This window comes from Xyrauchen texanus, chromosome 47, assembly GCF_025860055.1.
Source record: "Xyrauchen texanus isolate HMW12.3.18 chromosome 47, RBS_HiC_50CHRs, whole genome shotgun sequence".
NCBI lineage: Eukaryota > Metazoa > Chordata > Actinopteri > Cypriniformes > Catostomidae > Xyrauchen > Xyrauchen texanus.
The window spans coordinates 3,663,408-3,679,407 of NC_068322.1; the positions used below are offsets into that span (position 1 = coordinate 3,663,408).

Genomic DNA, 16,000 nt, shown 5'->3' on the forward strand with positions numbered 1-16,000 from the left:
CAGCACGATGCCACGATGGGGCTCATGATGTGAAATATTAATGAAGATTGTCTCAAGTAGTCAGACTGTTGAGTATTGGCCAGCTTAAACAGCTTATTCTGGCCAAGAACCACCCATTTAGACACGTCTGATTGACATTAAAAGTGACCAGTCTTGGTTTTGTTTTTATGTACTGTTTAGGGGCCACTTTTATATGAAATAGCACTTTTGATGCAATAACGAATTGGGGATTTAGCCAGCCCTTGACATTTTTGTGTGCAATATGCATCAGACAATCAGTGGGCGTGCTATCTGAAATGAGTCTCATGCACTTTTTTTTTACTGCTGTCTAGCCAATTGCATTGAGAGTCCTTGTTGTATGTGGAATCTTCACATCAAATGTAGAACAAAGATTTTTGTAAGTTGGTTTTTTGAATGTCACATCAGCATCAACATCAACATTAATTGGCATTCACAACACATTTTACTCGTGTAATGTGATGCATTTCCAAGTGAAACCGGATGTTTGACAAGAAAAAAGTAGGATGGGACTCCTCCTACTCCTACTCCTACTGGGAATCCATCATGAATTGATCAACCGGGAATCCTGTTCAGAATTCCCTGAATATATATTTTGGCAGTTTCCTTATGAAATGAACACTAGAGGCACTACAAAAACTACTTTTATTTACAGATTATCAGTTCATAAACACTTTCTTTACACCCTGTACCTCACTCAATGCTATCTTATTGACATCAAAACACTTTTACTATAGTGTTTAACGTGTAAGTCAATACATTTATCATTTGCATTACATAACCTACTACAAATGCAATTAAATTGCAAGGTGGCTCAATTGATAGAGCGTGGGTAGAAAGTGTGGTAGGAGCACCACAAACAAGGGCGTAGCCAGGAAATGACTTTTGGATGGGATTCATTAAAAACAGATTGGCCAAGTTTTCGCCCAATTTTTTTTAAAACCAAATTTTCCTTAACCACAGAGAAGCAGCGCATGCAACCAGTTCTTTCACACTTTCATAAATCAGAATTTATTCATTTTTTTAACTATTTTGTAAATATATATTTTAAGTCAAAGAGTAATCTCTAATATTCTGAGTGGTCCTTGATCTAATTCCGGCCCACTCTTGGCTACTCCACTGCCAAAAAATGACATGTTTGCTTCAGCAATTGCATTTTTTCATCTCACATTTGCTTTTTATGACACTATCTTTTAGGTTTAGGATTAAGGTTTAGGGTTGGGAGGTCAGTTTTGTTGATTTAAAGCATGTTAGTGCATTAACCTTAAAACCTCATCTCTTGTTTGAAAATTGTACTCTCTTTTAGCTCCACACAGTGGATATTTCACCTCTGAACTGCCGCGATACGTGTAATGAACAACTTAATATTTTGCATAAATGTTGCCACAGTGTCATATTTGTCATGAGATCACACTGGAATTGATTGGATTGTGAAAAGTGATGCCAACCGAAGTCGTTTGCGATACGGAGCTTCCAAAGTGTGTGTGTAATATTTGCACAGATTAATTGTGCACAATGACACCAGGAACTTACATTTACATTTATGCATTTGGCAGACGCTTTTATCCAAAGTGACTTACAGTGCACTTATTACAGGGACAATCCCCCCGGAGGAACCTGGAGTTAAGTGCCTTGCTCAAGGACACAATGGTGGTGGCTGTGGGGATCGAACCAGCAACCTTCTGATTACCAGATTACCAGTTATGTGCTTTAGACCACTACACCAGCATCATTCCTATCTTGTGTTAGGAATGTAAAAAGTGTAAACTATGATTTCATGTCAACTTCAAGTCCATTTTAAACCATGCTCAAAAAAAGCATCTGTTGTCTTATGGATGGCTGGGACTGTAAATAGTTTTTATTAGCTGATTGGCAGATCTATCCGCTAAGGGAGGTCCATGATGCCTGACCCTGCAATGTACTTCCTCTTTCATTTGAACATTAAACCAGCATGGCTCTTGGAATAACAGCGTACTCACATCACTAATCTTATGTATATTTTAAATGACTTATGTAAATGTTCCGTCAGATCGTAAAAATCCTTGAGTCTGTCAGCACGGTGACAGTCTCCCGCAATTCCTTGGCCTATCCCAGTGGTCCCCGGGGATGACTCTGCGTCCAGAACATTCTCCATTCTGATTGTAACCGCAGGAGTGTGCCTGGAGAACAGTGTGGAGTGAGCAGGGCTTGAGGTGAAATTATGCTTTTATACTCATCTTCTTGTGCCAAGCTGGGGTTTATGCTAGAGCTGATGTACTAGGATGGAAAATTGAATGTTCTCCCAGACTTAATCCTCAATCGCTCCACCTGTAATGCATTTTGGACTCACACGTTTGGTTCCCCCACACAGAAGGCAGAGTCTTTTTACTCTTATAATTATTTTGTTTATTTATTGATGGCTAGCAGTGTTCCTAGACTATCTGATTGTTTCTCCCAAGAGAGGCGAGATGTTTCAGACAGGCAATGTAAACAGTTTTTAAATGTTGTGGGAGTTGTGAATAGATTTAGGTGTAAACACCTCAATGTCGGCTGACAATTATTCTCTGCTCATGTATAACTTTGGCTTGAATGTGCCTCTGAGTATCTCTGATGGAACTAAACGTACAAGAGCAGAAAATAGCATTTGGATTTTTCATGAATGCATTTGGGAAATCAATCTGGATTCATTATGAAGGTGAGCACAAAGCGTTTAGATGTTCACAGGGAGACAGATGTTAAATATTTGCTTGTAATCTTCATAGAATGGAAAGAGTAGTGCCCTTTAGTGGCTGACCTGGGAATAGCATCTTGAACAGCATTTAAAGTGGACACATTTTGGCACATCATAAAGTACCGTCATATTCACACACTGCAAACTGAGAGTACTTTAAGGTATGCAGATTAAACTATGTGTTCTTTTATGATTGCTGTCTCTTGTCTTATAAAAGCTATTGTATGGATTCTGGAAACTTGGATTATTGTGCATGAGTCATATGAACTACGTTTATGGTGTTATTTGGTCTTTTTTTGAAGGTTGACAGAAGATGTATGGACAAGATCTGTGTAAAGATGCTTCAAAAAACGTCTCCATTTGTGTTTCACAGCATACAGGTTAAAGGAATAATCCAGGTTCAAAAATCATTTATTTACAGTATTTGTGGCATAAGGTTGATTACAACAAAATATTTTCAACTAGTCCAGCTTTTGTTTGTTACATAATTTATTACAGAGATTACAGTGGGGCACTTACAATGGAAGTCAATGGCACCAATCTGTAAACATTAAAGCCACAAGACATAAACAATATTTGATAACATGATTTATATGTAACAGAATTGCTTACTAACTTATCTGTGTAAATTTATAGCCAAATTTACAACTTTCTAGCCATTACGTCATAAAGCAACCCTAAAACGATGGTTAAAAACAACTATTTAATCTTAAAAATAATACACAAGTGCTTTTATAAAATTATAAGCTTCACATTTCTGCCTTTAAACCCTCTGAGTATTGTGGCAGCTGTGGCTCAGGTGGTAGAGCGGGTTGTCCACTAATCACAGGGTTGGCGGTTCGATTCCCGGCCCACATGACTCCACATGCTGAAGTGTGCTTGGGCAAGACATTGAACCCCATGTTGCTCCCAATGGCAGACTAGCACCTTGAATGGCAGCTCTGCCATCATTGGTGTGTGAATGTGTGTGTGAATGGGTGAATCAGTCACAGTGTAAAGTGCTTTGAATACCGTTAAGTTTAAAAAGGCGCTATATAAGTGCAGACCCTCTAACAATTGGCCCCATTGACTTCCATTGTAAGTGCCTCAATGTAACTTGGATTTTTCCTTATTTTTGCTTTTTTAAGAAAAGGATACAACATAAAGCAACATAATGCCACAAAAGATGTCAATTGATCTTAACTTCTATTAAACCTGGAATATCCCTTTAATAAATAACAGAAATGTCATATTGGGGCGAACTATTCCTTTAAGACAACTTAAGCTCCTTTTAACCATACATAATGCCACAATACTTCCCCTTCACTGTCTTCTATGCATTTTCCAGTCTGACACTTATTGCATTAACCTGTGATGACCTAACATAATAATACAGGATTTAGGCATTTATTTTGACAGGGGCGTTTTCTGTGGTTCCCTCCCTGATGTTTTATGTTCATCCGTCTGCTCCCTAATGTTTCTGCTATGTTCCCTGATTCTGCTTAGGACAATTTTGTCCTTATCTTTATTTTGCTGTTTAGAGGCAGTGAGGCAAGGATTTAATATTAGTTGGCCCTCAGCTGACCCAGGAAACGAGACCAGAAGGGGCCTTTGCCTCTGCAGCTTTCCAAACATGCACTCCCACATTCCCTGTTGTCGCTCCGAACCAGAGGGAGGCCGGGAAAGAGAGACAGGAGTCATGGGATATGGACAAAATGATGGACATCCATCAGACTGTTGATATGCCTCGGTTTACCAGGAAAAAGAAACAGTTTTTCTGCTTCCTTCCCTTCTGGGAATTCTGCCCACACTGCTGTGTGTCTTTATGAATGGTAACCAGATAATAACTGTCAACATTCATATGATTTTTGTTTGATCTTAATCATGCAACTACAGGGAATCGTGTTTACCAGCGAATGTTTACTAACTATTAAATATTACAGTTAGAGGAAAGTCAGTCAACGAGAAATAATCGCAGGGAAAGTAAGAAAACCAAACAGTGACTTTAAATGCTCATATGACTGTTTGTTCTTAATCATGCAACGGCAGGAATCAATCATGTTTACCAGGGAATGTTAGCAAACAATAACATTTTACTAGGAAAATCAGTCAGCAACAACCAATATCCAAGAAAATGAGAGTAAGATCAAATCAAATTAACAACTAAAATTAAGATTTGAAACAACATTTCTCATATTTTGGGGTTATGCGTGGAATTTGATGAAGGGATGGACTAAAAGGATAACAAAGTCTCCATTAAATCTAGCAAACTATAACAGTTTAAGACAAACCAGTCAGCAAGAACTAATAGCCAAATAGTGATTTATGTGACTTGTGTTTGATCTCGTGTTCACAAAGGAAAGTCAGTCAGCAAGAACCGATGTTAGGTTACACTGTAAAAAAAAAACTAAAAAATAATATGTGATTTGTGTAATTACCTCTAAGTTAACAGGTTTTATTCAATTCAAAATATTATTTCATTTAGATATGGAGACTGAAGTAGAGAAATAGGTATAGCATTAGAAATAAGGTGCCGTTTTATGCAGTTTCACTTTTTAGAGTGCAGATAAACAAATACAATTTAATATCTTTATGGTTAATAACTTTAAAATGTTGCCAAATGGGGGAAAATTCCAGTGCAACCTGTATTACACGTGTATATCACACATGCACCCAATGCAGAGACGGGGCTTGATGACGTAGATGTAGGTGAGTTGTAAAAATGTAATATTCAAGAACACACATGGACACGCTGACATCAGAGGGGCTTTGTGCTCTGAATGGGGCAACATTGCTCGAGGCTCTGCATCTGAAATCGGTCATCAATAAATTAGCTGATCAATACATTTTATTGAGTCATCATATTTGACCGTGTACATGCAGCTGTGGACCGCAGCTCGCGCTGTAGTGTGTGTTAAGTGTGTGTGTGTGTTAGCACACCTCCGCCTCGACACCAACGGGACATTGTCCGATATGATCAAGCGCGTGTAAAACTCGTGGAAATATTCCACCAGTGAGTTTCCACGCGTGAAAATGATCCGAGTGCGAATGGAGATCGGGAAATAAGGGCAATCCAGAGGCTTAAGTGACGCGTGAGCGCGCAGAGACCCGGAGAGAAACACAGAAAGAAAAAGAAAGAAAGCTGCAGGGAGGGAGGAAAGATCGCTTATGATAATGATGATGATAATGATGATGGCCTAGAGACAACAGGAGTTATTCCTCCTCCTGCTTGACTGGATCATGACTTGAATTTTACGCATAGAAAACAAAAGGCGTTTGCGCGCACTTTTGTTTTTGCGCAAGGATGTTTTTGGAGAAAATAAGACACTCACTACAGTCTAACAGCCATTCTGCTGGTCTAAAGTCACACATATGAGAGGGAATAGCGGTTTTGCGCATTACTAATGTGTGTGCGCGTGTGCGCGTATGTGTGTGCGCGCGAGTGTTTTCCCGTGACTGATGGCAGTGGAACCCGAGCGCAACGGTTACGTGCGCACATGTGTCTCTCCCGTGGAGCAGGACCCATGTCACTCGTGGCTGGCTCTGATATGGTGCGCGTGGAGATCTAGGAGTCTCGTGTGCGTCGGCTCGTTCTCAGTGTTCCTAGCGCTGCTAGTTCAATCCGCGGACTGGGATGCGGAGCGCACGCACGCACACTCGGGATCTCCCGAGCCGTATGTGGTGACGCTCGTGTGGCAACTGCTGTCTCCCGCGCTCACCCTCGTGTGTGCCTTCTTCTGGGTGGGTGTGTATCTGCTCCGCTGCGGGGTTCTCGTCCGCACGGCCGTGTTCCTGCTCACCGTGTGCCATTTGGGCGAAGCGGCGGCGCAGTCGCTGTTGGATGCACAGCAGCTCTACTCGTTCGCGGCCACCGCGCTGGTGCTGCTCGCCTGCCTGGCAAGCGGGGCGCTCATGGTGGTGCGGCTGGGTCAAGGCGTCTCCGTGCTCGTCTTCATCAGCATCGTCAGGACCGTTTCGCTGCTCTCTCTGCAGAAGGTGCGCGCCAGCTGGAGACCCTACTTGGCGTACCTGCTCGGGGTGCTGGGGGTCCTACTGGCGAGGTATGCGGACAGGCTGCTGCCGGACCAGGGCGCAGCACACCGGGAGGGATCGAGCGCGGAGATTCCGGTATTTAAGAGGCGCAGGAGGTCCAGCTCTGTAGTTTCGTCAGACATGGCACAGCACGGGCAGTCCGGAGGCAAATCTCACCGGAGAACATCGCTGCCCTGCCTGCAGAGAGAGCAGGTACAATTAACAACTGCACGATTAGAAGAATAGTTATTGCTCATGCTGCAACTTTTACCAAAATATTACAGAAATGCAGATCTTAGAGGCATTACACACTTTACAGTGGGACACATGTAGGATGTGCACTTCATCATGTCTTATTATGTGGAGCTGTTTTAGAGAGATTGTCATTTCATCCTCAGGAGAATCAGATTGCTGTTATTGCGGCTGCTACTTTTGATTACAAGATGTTTGAATAAAAATCATAGTAACAGCAATACATTATGAGGTCACAGTTTACAATGTGTTTTTATGATTAATAAGTAAAAGTGAACTACATGCACTTAATGTGTGATTTTTTGCAGAGCTGGGAATTAATCATTTTAAGAGATTATCATCTATTGTGGCTGCTGCTGCCACTACTACTGTTGACAATAATAGGTAGCTATTATAATCATAATACATTAATGATCAAAGTTTGATGCATTTAGTTTACTTTCTATTTACATAAGAAGCCTGCAACTAATAGTAATACTTATGAACTACATGTCCTTAATGTGTAATCAAGTTTTTTAATGAACTTTAAATTCTGGCTAGCACTACTTGTGTTATAATAATATAATATTAGTAACATGAATACTGTAAAGTGTTACCTATTATTATACTTATCCCTAATATTTGTATTATTGATGAACATTAAGTATGAAGAAAGATCTGTTTTTAACAGCCTTAGATCAAGAAAAGATTTGATCCTTTCACTCTCTTGAGGAATATTGCAATTGGCTGTCCTTTTCCAGTTGGGGTTTGTGTTTGTTTAGCCGTAGCGTGCTTGCAATTAGATACCTTGTACTTAGATACTTGGAATGGTCTCACTCAAGCGTGCATTCTTAGTTTTCAAGTATGACATAAGTTTTGCACTACTAGGGCACAATCTCATGGCTTAGGTAGTGAACTTTGACCTTTTTGTTTTGTTTGTATTTTTGTCAGTTTACAGCTGCTGTGATGAGCATTGCACTTTATTTGACCAGAGACATCTGACGCAGACAAACATGAAATGCACAGAACTAGTGCTAGTATGGAGATATTTCTATGCTCTGCACAAACACTCAGAGTGTGTTCAAATGAAAAAATCACACTGAAGTTTCAGTTAACTTAAGTTAATATGTCGTGCTAGAGATATATGTGTTTATAGCTTTGTTAGCTTTGAGCATATTAATGATATATTTAGCAACAGACACACTGGTAGTGTAAATAGTGTGCAGCAAGATTTGGCTGACTCCGGACATTATTATGAAGAAAGATCTATATTTAATGTTTTGGCTACTGAATCTGCAGCCATGCAATATTTAGAAGTATTTCAGATGATCAAATCATGTTCTTAATAACAAAAATATGTTGTTTATTCATGTGATTATATTTTGGCTTTATCTTTGTTTATTTATTTGTAAAAAAATTTGTTTGATTATTTATAGTGTATTTTTAGGACAAAGCCCCTACTGTCAATATTTGTAGACAGATTAATTACAAATTTCACAAATTAGTGTGCTGCACAATTTTGAAAAATATGTGGTTACTTGTATTGCTATTTATTTAGACTTTTAAATTGCATTGTTTATCGTTAATGTGTGTGATGTGTCAGAATGAAAATAATTTTAGTGAGTGGATTAATGCATGCTACATGATGCATCACACTCGTTCTAAATATGATCGTTCCACTTGAATATCTTTGTCTAGTTTACAGATTTGAATTATGCTTATTTATGCGTAAATACGTAATGTAATATGATGATCCTCCTTTTAAAGGTTCACATTAAATTCTCTTGTGCGTGTAAATGAAGTGTGATGCATTTGCAGTGCTGTAACACACTTAAGCTGATGAGTTATGATTTTTGCATGAATTTCATCTTTGTGCAGTGCAGTTGTACTGTCCTCACTGGCTGTCCACTATTTACAGTGAATTTGGTCATTTTTGCTCCCTTTGCATTCCAGTATTTCGTTTGTGACTGCATTATTGATGTATTTGCAGCCTAGTCATTCGGTCCGGAAACCTTATAAGATATGCCAAATTTCTTTCAAATGTAGACATCGACTGGAGATAACAGACTGAATGGCTTAAGTGCTGGTTGTGTTGTTGGTGTGAAAAGAGGTTTGAAACGATATGAGAAAAAGGAAATGGTGACTGTGTAACCAGCCCTGCTCAACCCGCTCCGAGCGGGATGCCGGCATCTCTGCAATGGGAGGTTGGCGCACTAACGAGGAGGCTACAGCCTCTAGCGTCAGTTGCTGGTGCACTTTTTGAGGCCAGGGGAGTGAGGTTTACATACTGAACAGCTACCTACCAGCTGGCTCTCATTACACTCATCCACCTAAACCTCACTACCATCTGGGTCACGGCACCACTGTAACCGGTCCTGCTCAACCCGCTCCGAGCAGGATTCAAACCAGCGTCTCCAGCATGGGAGGTGGGTGCGCTTACAGCTACAGCCTCTAGCGTCAGTTGCTAGTGCACCTCTTGAGGCCAGGGGAGTGAGGTTTACATACTGCACAGCTACCTACCAGCTGGCTCCCTTTACAACAAGACCAAGCAGTCGCACCAAGCCTTAGGAAAAGTTTCAGTTTTATGCGCATTGTCATTTCTGGTGCCCAGTGAGGTGAACAAGATGTGACCTCAGAGTTGCAGTGGACATTGTCTGTCGGCCACTTTGCAGAGCTCATGCCCCGGGCGCTTTCAGTGACGGATGTAAAATCATTCACGTTAAGAACATGGTGCATGAAGTGAGTTACGTAACATGGTGCAAATGGACCTTGCAAAGAAGAATGGGCCGGAAAATCAGGACGTTAGTCTTGCTGTCTCTATCTTTCTCCAGTGAATATTTCATGCCGTTCCCCCTCTAGCATGGCCTTCATAAAGACTTGGCTGACCTTATGTTGAATTGGGACCTTAATAAACGTGTAGAATATATAACAGGAGCCCAAGCTCCCGATGCAGTTGAAGAGAGATGTTGCAGTACTTGCCATGACCCATGAAATAAAGTTTTAGACTCAAGGCTGGCCATACAGGATGTTCATAAGCTAATTAGTGCTCTAGATGAATTGCACTAAGGCTGGGCGATGTGTTGAATATCATCATATTCAATATTCAAACTTAATAAGAGCTGTGGTGACAGGTTACGGTTTGTCTGCTTAGACCTTATATGATGGAAGATAATCGTTGGATCATATCGCTTTTATCACGTCCATTTTAAATGTCTCACTGTAACCCAGATTTGTGCTTTTTTTTTTTTTTTTTGTTGCAATCAATATTATGCCACAAATGTCGATTGAGCTCAACTTGCATTGAACCCGGAATATTCCTTTAAGCCATTTTGGGGCAAATACATAAATAGATTGAATATCGACATAAGGCTACAAAAATATATTTAAATATCTCAAGAAATATATTATTATTTTTAGCTTTACTGCCCACCCTAAAAGTCCCATTTAAGAAAGGCTGTGGGTGGTAAACTAAACTATAGTTCATTACATTTGTCAAGTTTAAGCACTGGTCTCCAGAGAACGACGTTCACAGAAAACCCCCGTTTAATGGCATGAGAAGTCGCTTCAAGTCAAACACCTCACTGCATGGAGCCTTTAGTAGCCTTTAGCGGGTCAGTGAATCGCGATTAGCCCAGGGCTGCCTGGAAAAGCCATTCGTCATGAGCTACAGCCTCTGGGCAGAGCAGGCAAATGCATTAAAATAGTTTCTTAAAGGTGAAGCGTGTCATTTTCTCAACATTAAAATACTTTCACGTCCCAATTTAATGTGCAGAGACAATTACAAGTAATGCCAAAGCAAACTCATTTTCATTTGTGTGTGTGTGTGTGTGTGTGTGTGTGTGTGTGTACACACACATACTATAAATATGTATTAGTGCTTTGTAATCTCTCCTCTTGTGTTCCACGGGGAAAAAAAGTCAGACGTTTTACCAGCACTTCCATGTCACATCTATTCACCAAATGATTAAATGGGGAGCGGGGTGCTTGTATTTTTAGTGGCATTTTTAATGCCCTGAGAATTTAGGAGGTTTCTGTGTCTTTTATGTGCAAGGAAGGATTAAGTATAAGATTTGTGGCGGAAAGAAAAGGGTGTGCAAGGAGCTATTTGAGGGATGACGCAAATGGAGATCCATAGAGACCAGGAGTATGTTTCTGTGTCATGAGCTTTTTTTCCCACTTTTTTTAAGGGCTCCTTTTCCCAGCCTGCTGGAGATATGAGGTTAGTAGGTGGGCCTTTTCCTGCCAGGGTTGATAATAAACCTCTTAAAGCAAGCCTCAGCTCTGTGAGATGTGAAAATAAAGAAAGAAATCCCTCACTTATAGCAGACGATGTGCCCTGAAGGTAATGGTTTCCTGTCTGAAGTGGACCGCGTATGGCGTTCCTTGTGGTACCTGCAATAGCCGTGTGCTCTGGGCCGCGAGTTTTTCATCTACACCAGAGCACCCGACGCGCTGAGGTTGTTTTCCTTACCGCTGCCTCGCGTCTCACTCTAATTGGTCTCGTCTGCGACGCTGCTGTGGCAGACAGAGGGATTCTTTGATGTCGGCCGTGGCCAGCGTGCTGTATTTTGCTTGTAAGAGGCCTTGCTTCGAGCCCGACCGTGCCAGGCCTGGAATGTGTAGCCTCAGCTGTCTTACCGGGGCGGCGACTGCCAAAAACCTCATCCATTTTCAAAATGCTAGCATTTCCACTCTTTCCAAACAACCTAGAAGGAACTGCGAGCGCAGGGCTGCTCACAGAGAGAGCCTGCTTCTATGTGAACCAGGTGTGCAGCTGGCGCAAACAGACGGAACGAAAAAAAACAAAATGACATTAACTGCTCTACATATGTCAGTCCAAATGAACTGCTGCCTGGGCTCACGAGAGAACTTGTGTTGCTGTAAAAGCATGTCTTGAGAATAACAGCTGTTCAAAGGCTTCTGGAAAGTTCTTCTGGAAAGTGTTTTTGCAAAATAAAGCCTCTCAGAACTGTACATTTGGAGAGGCCACCACAATAAGTGATGGTTCAACTGCACTTGTGCTGGTGTGCATATTTGCGATGATTTTACTGGTGCTTATGAAAATGACAAATCTTGCATTTAAAGGGATAGTTCATCCAAAAATGAGAATTTTCTCATCATTTACTCTCCCTCATGCCATCCCAAATGTGTATGACTCTTTCGTCTGCAAAAAAAAAAAAAAAAAGAGAGAAATTTTTAAAATAATATTTCAGCTCTGTAGGTCCATACAATGTAAATGAATGGTGGCCAAAACTTTGAAGCCCGAAAAATTACCTTATATAAAGTCAGCATAAAAGTAATCTGTGGAGTGGTGGTGGTGTAGTGGGCTAAGGCACACAACTGTTGTTCAGAAGGTTGCTGGTTCGATCCCCACAGCCACCACCATTGTGTCCTTGAGCAAGGCACTTAACTCCAGGTTGCTCCGGGGGGATTGTCCCTGTAATAAGTGCACTCTAAGTTGCTTTGGATAAAAGCGTCTGCCAAATGCATAAATGTAAATGTAAATGTAAGTCCCCAGTGGTTAAATCCATGTCTTCATAAGTGATTATGAAAGTTTTGCGTGAGAACAGAATCAAAATGTAAGTCCTTTTTTACTATAAATCTCCACTTTTATTTTCACGTTCTTATTCTTTTGTTTTTGCCAATTTTACTGACTCAGATTTTGATCAGTTTCTCACCCACACATATCATATCACTTCAGAAGACATAGATTTGACCACTGAAGTCATATGGATTACTTTAATGGTTTTTGGTCACCATTCACTTGCATTGTGTGGATCTACACAGCTGAGTTTTTCTTCTAAAAACCTTCATTTGTGTTCAGCAGAAGAAAGAAAGTCATACACATCTGGGATGGCAAGAGAGTAAGTAAATGATGAGAGAATTTTCATTTTCGGGTGAACTACCCCTTGAAGTTTCCTAAAGAATGTGTCAGTGGACATGTTCACATGCACAGCAATGCACTGACAATTACCAAAACATCAGCTTATTAAAAAAAACGACCACACAAGAAAACCACATTTACACGCAGCTTGAAATCATTGGGTTACTCTCTGATGTTGATGTCAAAACATAACATAAACACTTGTGTACATTTAGCTGGTAAGAACATAGGAAAATGCATCTACATTAGTGGTCGACTGATATATTGCCAATTTTCAGAAATGTTTAATTATCAGTATAGCACGAAACCTTTCCCCCATTGGCTGATTTGTTTCTCAAGCTGCGAGGGCACCGAGAATCGTCTACTTGCATGTGAAGGTGCCGTTTGAGACATGCAAGTAACCAATCACAGTTCACTTTGTTGTCACGTGCTATCGTGTTACCACAATAATAGACCAGCTTACAACAACATCTCATTTAAACTGCCCTGCGTATAAGAGCCACGACAGACCAGCAAAAGCTTGTGTAGGGTGATCAGGTTTGTCTTTTGTCCCTTTCTCTCATCTCAACAGTTCCTAAGTGTGCCGACACAACTTTATGGTGCGTGTGTTGTTTGACGATTTGGCGTGAATTTGAGGTGGGTTTGGATTATCTCCCGAGTCGGCTGGCCTGCCTTGCTCCTGCTAAGCCTGGCCCTGGAGAATTGTTATTTGTTTTAAATATTTATTGTGCTTCAAGTGAGATAATTGTACATGTAGTTTTAGTAATACTGAAGTGTCAATAAAAGTTATATTTTTGTAGTGATACTCATGTCTCCCTTTTCGCTTATTTCTTTGCCTTCAATTGGTAAAACTTACTTGTGTCCTTTATTGGGAGTATTTCCCTGGCTCTCCCCCAGGGTGGCGTAGTCCGGTTTAATTTAAGTTTCCCACCAGTCGGGAATGCCACACTTGTAACTTATCTAAAGATAACATTTCATATTTTACCTCGTTTAAACGGATGTAATTCACGATCCTCACAAAACATGCGCAAATCCAGTGTTTTCTTCTAGTAGAGCGCTCATGTATCTTCCTCTGGAGAACATTTTCTATCAGCTTGGATCAAAACTGTTCCTCTGAATCACAAATGTTGCATGATGGTCAGTCCATGACGCTCCAAGCAGGCGATCCGGGCAGTGTTCTTTCTAATATATTAACAGAGGTCTAAATTTATTAAATTACTTTCATTTGATGACTAAACAGAAACCAGATGAAATGTCTAACTACCATTTGAAACACACAAAATCTAAAAAAATATTTTGAAGTGACTCCAGTCAGGTCTCCTAAGCAACCAAATTGGCCTGGTTGCTAGGGAGGGTAGAGTCACATGGGGTAACCTCCTCGAGGTCGCTATAATGTGGCTCTTGCTCTTTGTGGGGCGCGTGGTGAGTTGTGCGTGAATGCTGCAGAGAATAGCAACTCAACGTAACGCGCTCAACATGCCACATGATAAGAAGCGCGGATTGAGGGTTTTAGATTCGTCCTCCGCCACCCGGATTGAGGCGAGTCACTACACCACCACGAGGGCTTGGAGCATAAGGAAATTGGGCGTTCCAAATTGGGGAGAAAATATGTATATACTTTTAAGTATATTTTTCTTATTATTTTTACAAAGTTAAAGATTTATGGGAGTAAATGTAGTGTTAAATTAAAGTTCATTTATATTTTAGTAATATTATGTTCAGTATGTGTTATTTATTATATTAAATCGTGAGCTATATTGGCATTATATCAACCTGGCTTTTTCAAAATAAATCAAACGTTTTACACCAGTATCGAAACATAAATATCAAGATTATCAACAGGCTGTTTTTGCCGTATAGCCCAGCCCAAGTGCACTGCACACTCACTTATGTTCTCTGTTGCTGTGTGTTTGCCACATGTATTTCAGCTCCCAGCACTATGGAAGGCCACTGCTGAGAGGGCTCTTGTTATTTTAACCTGGGCTGGCTGCGACCCAGCGCACCTCTCTCAGAGGAGCTCCCCCACTAGTGCCCATATGAGCGGCCGGCCTCAGACAAGGCATTTCTTGTTAACTCACTCAATGGCGTGTTTTAGTTTAGAAAATATGGATGGCAGATGGAGTAGTGATGGGGGGAAGTTTCCGAGTTGAGCCAGTCATCGTCAAAAACGACGTCTGCACATCTGTCGGTTTGTCACAACATCTGTGTTGATGTTAAAAAAGGGTTTACGTACTTGAGGGAAAGTTAGCTCTTTCTAAATATATTTGAAGTACTGGAAGGCAAAGTTGTGGAACCCATTTGGTAAAAAAAAAACTAAAAACATTTTGTTAATTGTAATCAATCATTTGGTTAGTTAGAATGGTTTTAAGAACAGTTTACACTGAGACCACATCTGTTTGTTTGAAAAGTTTCCAAACGTCATCATTTTCCAAAGTATGCGATTAGAGAATACACTCTGCAGTTCTGCATACTTTGGAAAACAGTGACAAAAATAAAATCGAGAACTGATTAGCGTGGACGTGGCATACAATTAGTTCTGCTTGTTTACCATTAAAGTCACTGGCTTAACCCCTAAAGCTCATCTTTGTTAATCAAAATTACATATTTAAAATTTTTGTCCATTTAAAATAATCCCTTCATGCCTTAAAATGGCTAAGATATAACTCTACACCTTTGCCTCATTTAATATGCACAGGTCTATGAATATGCAAATTAGTCCCCACATCTCCGCTCACCTGCAGCTCAGGCTCACTTTGTCACCAAGATAAATTGATGGAACCGCGTTGAGTTGGCTAAAGGCTACAGCCCCTAGCGTCAGTCGTAAGTGTGCCTCTTGAGGCCAGGGGAGTGAGGTTTACACATACCGCACAGCTATCACATACCAGCTGGCTCCCGTTACACTGAGCACCCTAAACCTCACTTCCATCTGGGTCACGGCACCACTGAAACAGGTCCTGCTCGACTTGCTCCGAGCGGGATTCGAACCAAATTCAGCCAACATGGAAGGCTATCACGCACCAGCTGGCCCCCTTTACACTTGTGTTTTAATGAAAATGTGCATTTGGGTTTATTCATTATAAACTGTTCAATATAATTTAATGGTTTTACTCTAAAATGTGTTCAGCTGGTTTTTCCTTATAGAGGCC

General features: G+C 40.8%; 1 protein-coding gene across 5 annotated transcripts in view; it reads left to right on the top strand.

Moving 5' to 3' along the window:
- The first annotated feature begins 2,118 nt into the window (after positions 1-2,118).
- Positions 2,119-16,000, top strand: part of LOC127638910 (cGMP-inhibited 3',5'-cyclic phosphodiesterase 3A-like) — a 123,922-nt gene continuing 110,040 nt past the window's right edge. For 4 of the 5 annotated variants that reach the window (XM_052120659.1, XM_052120660.1, XM_052120661.1 and 1 more), the window contains exon 1: positions 5,696-6,952. In XM_052120659.1, the coding sequence (XP_051976619.1) occupies positions 6,167-6,952 (786 nt within the window). In that variant the 5' untranslated portion in view covers positions 5,696-6,166. Of the gene's footprint in view, positions 2,211-5,695; positions 6,953-16,000 lie in introns of those variants that run through there. The other variant, XM_052120663.1, reaches the window with a different exon arrangement.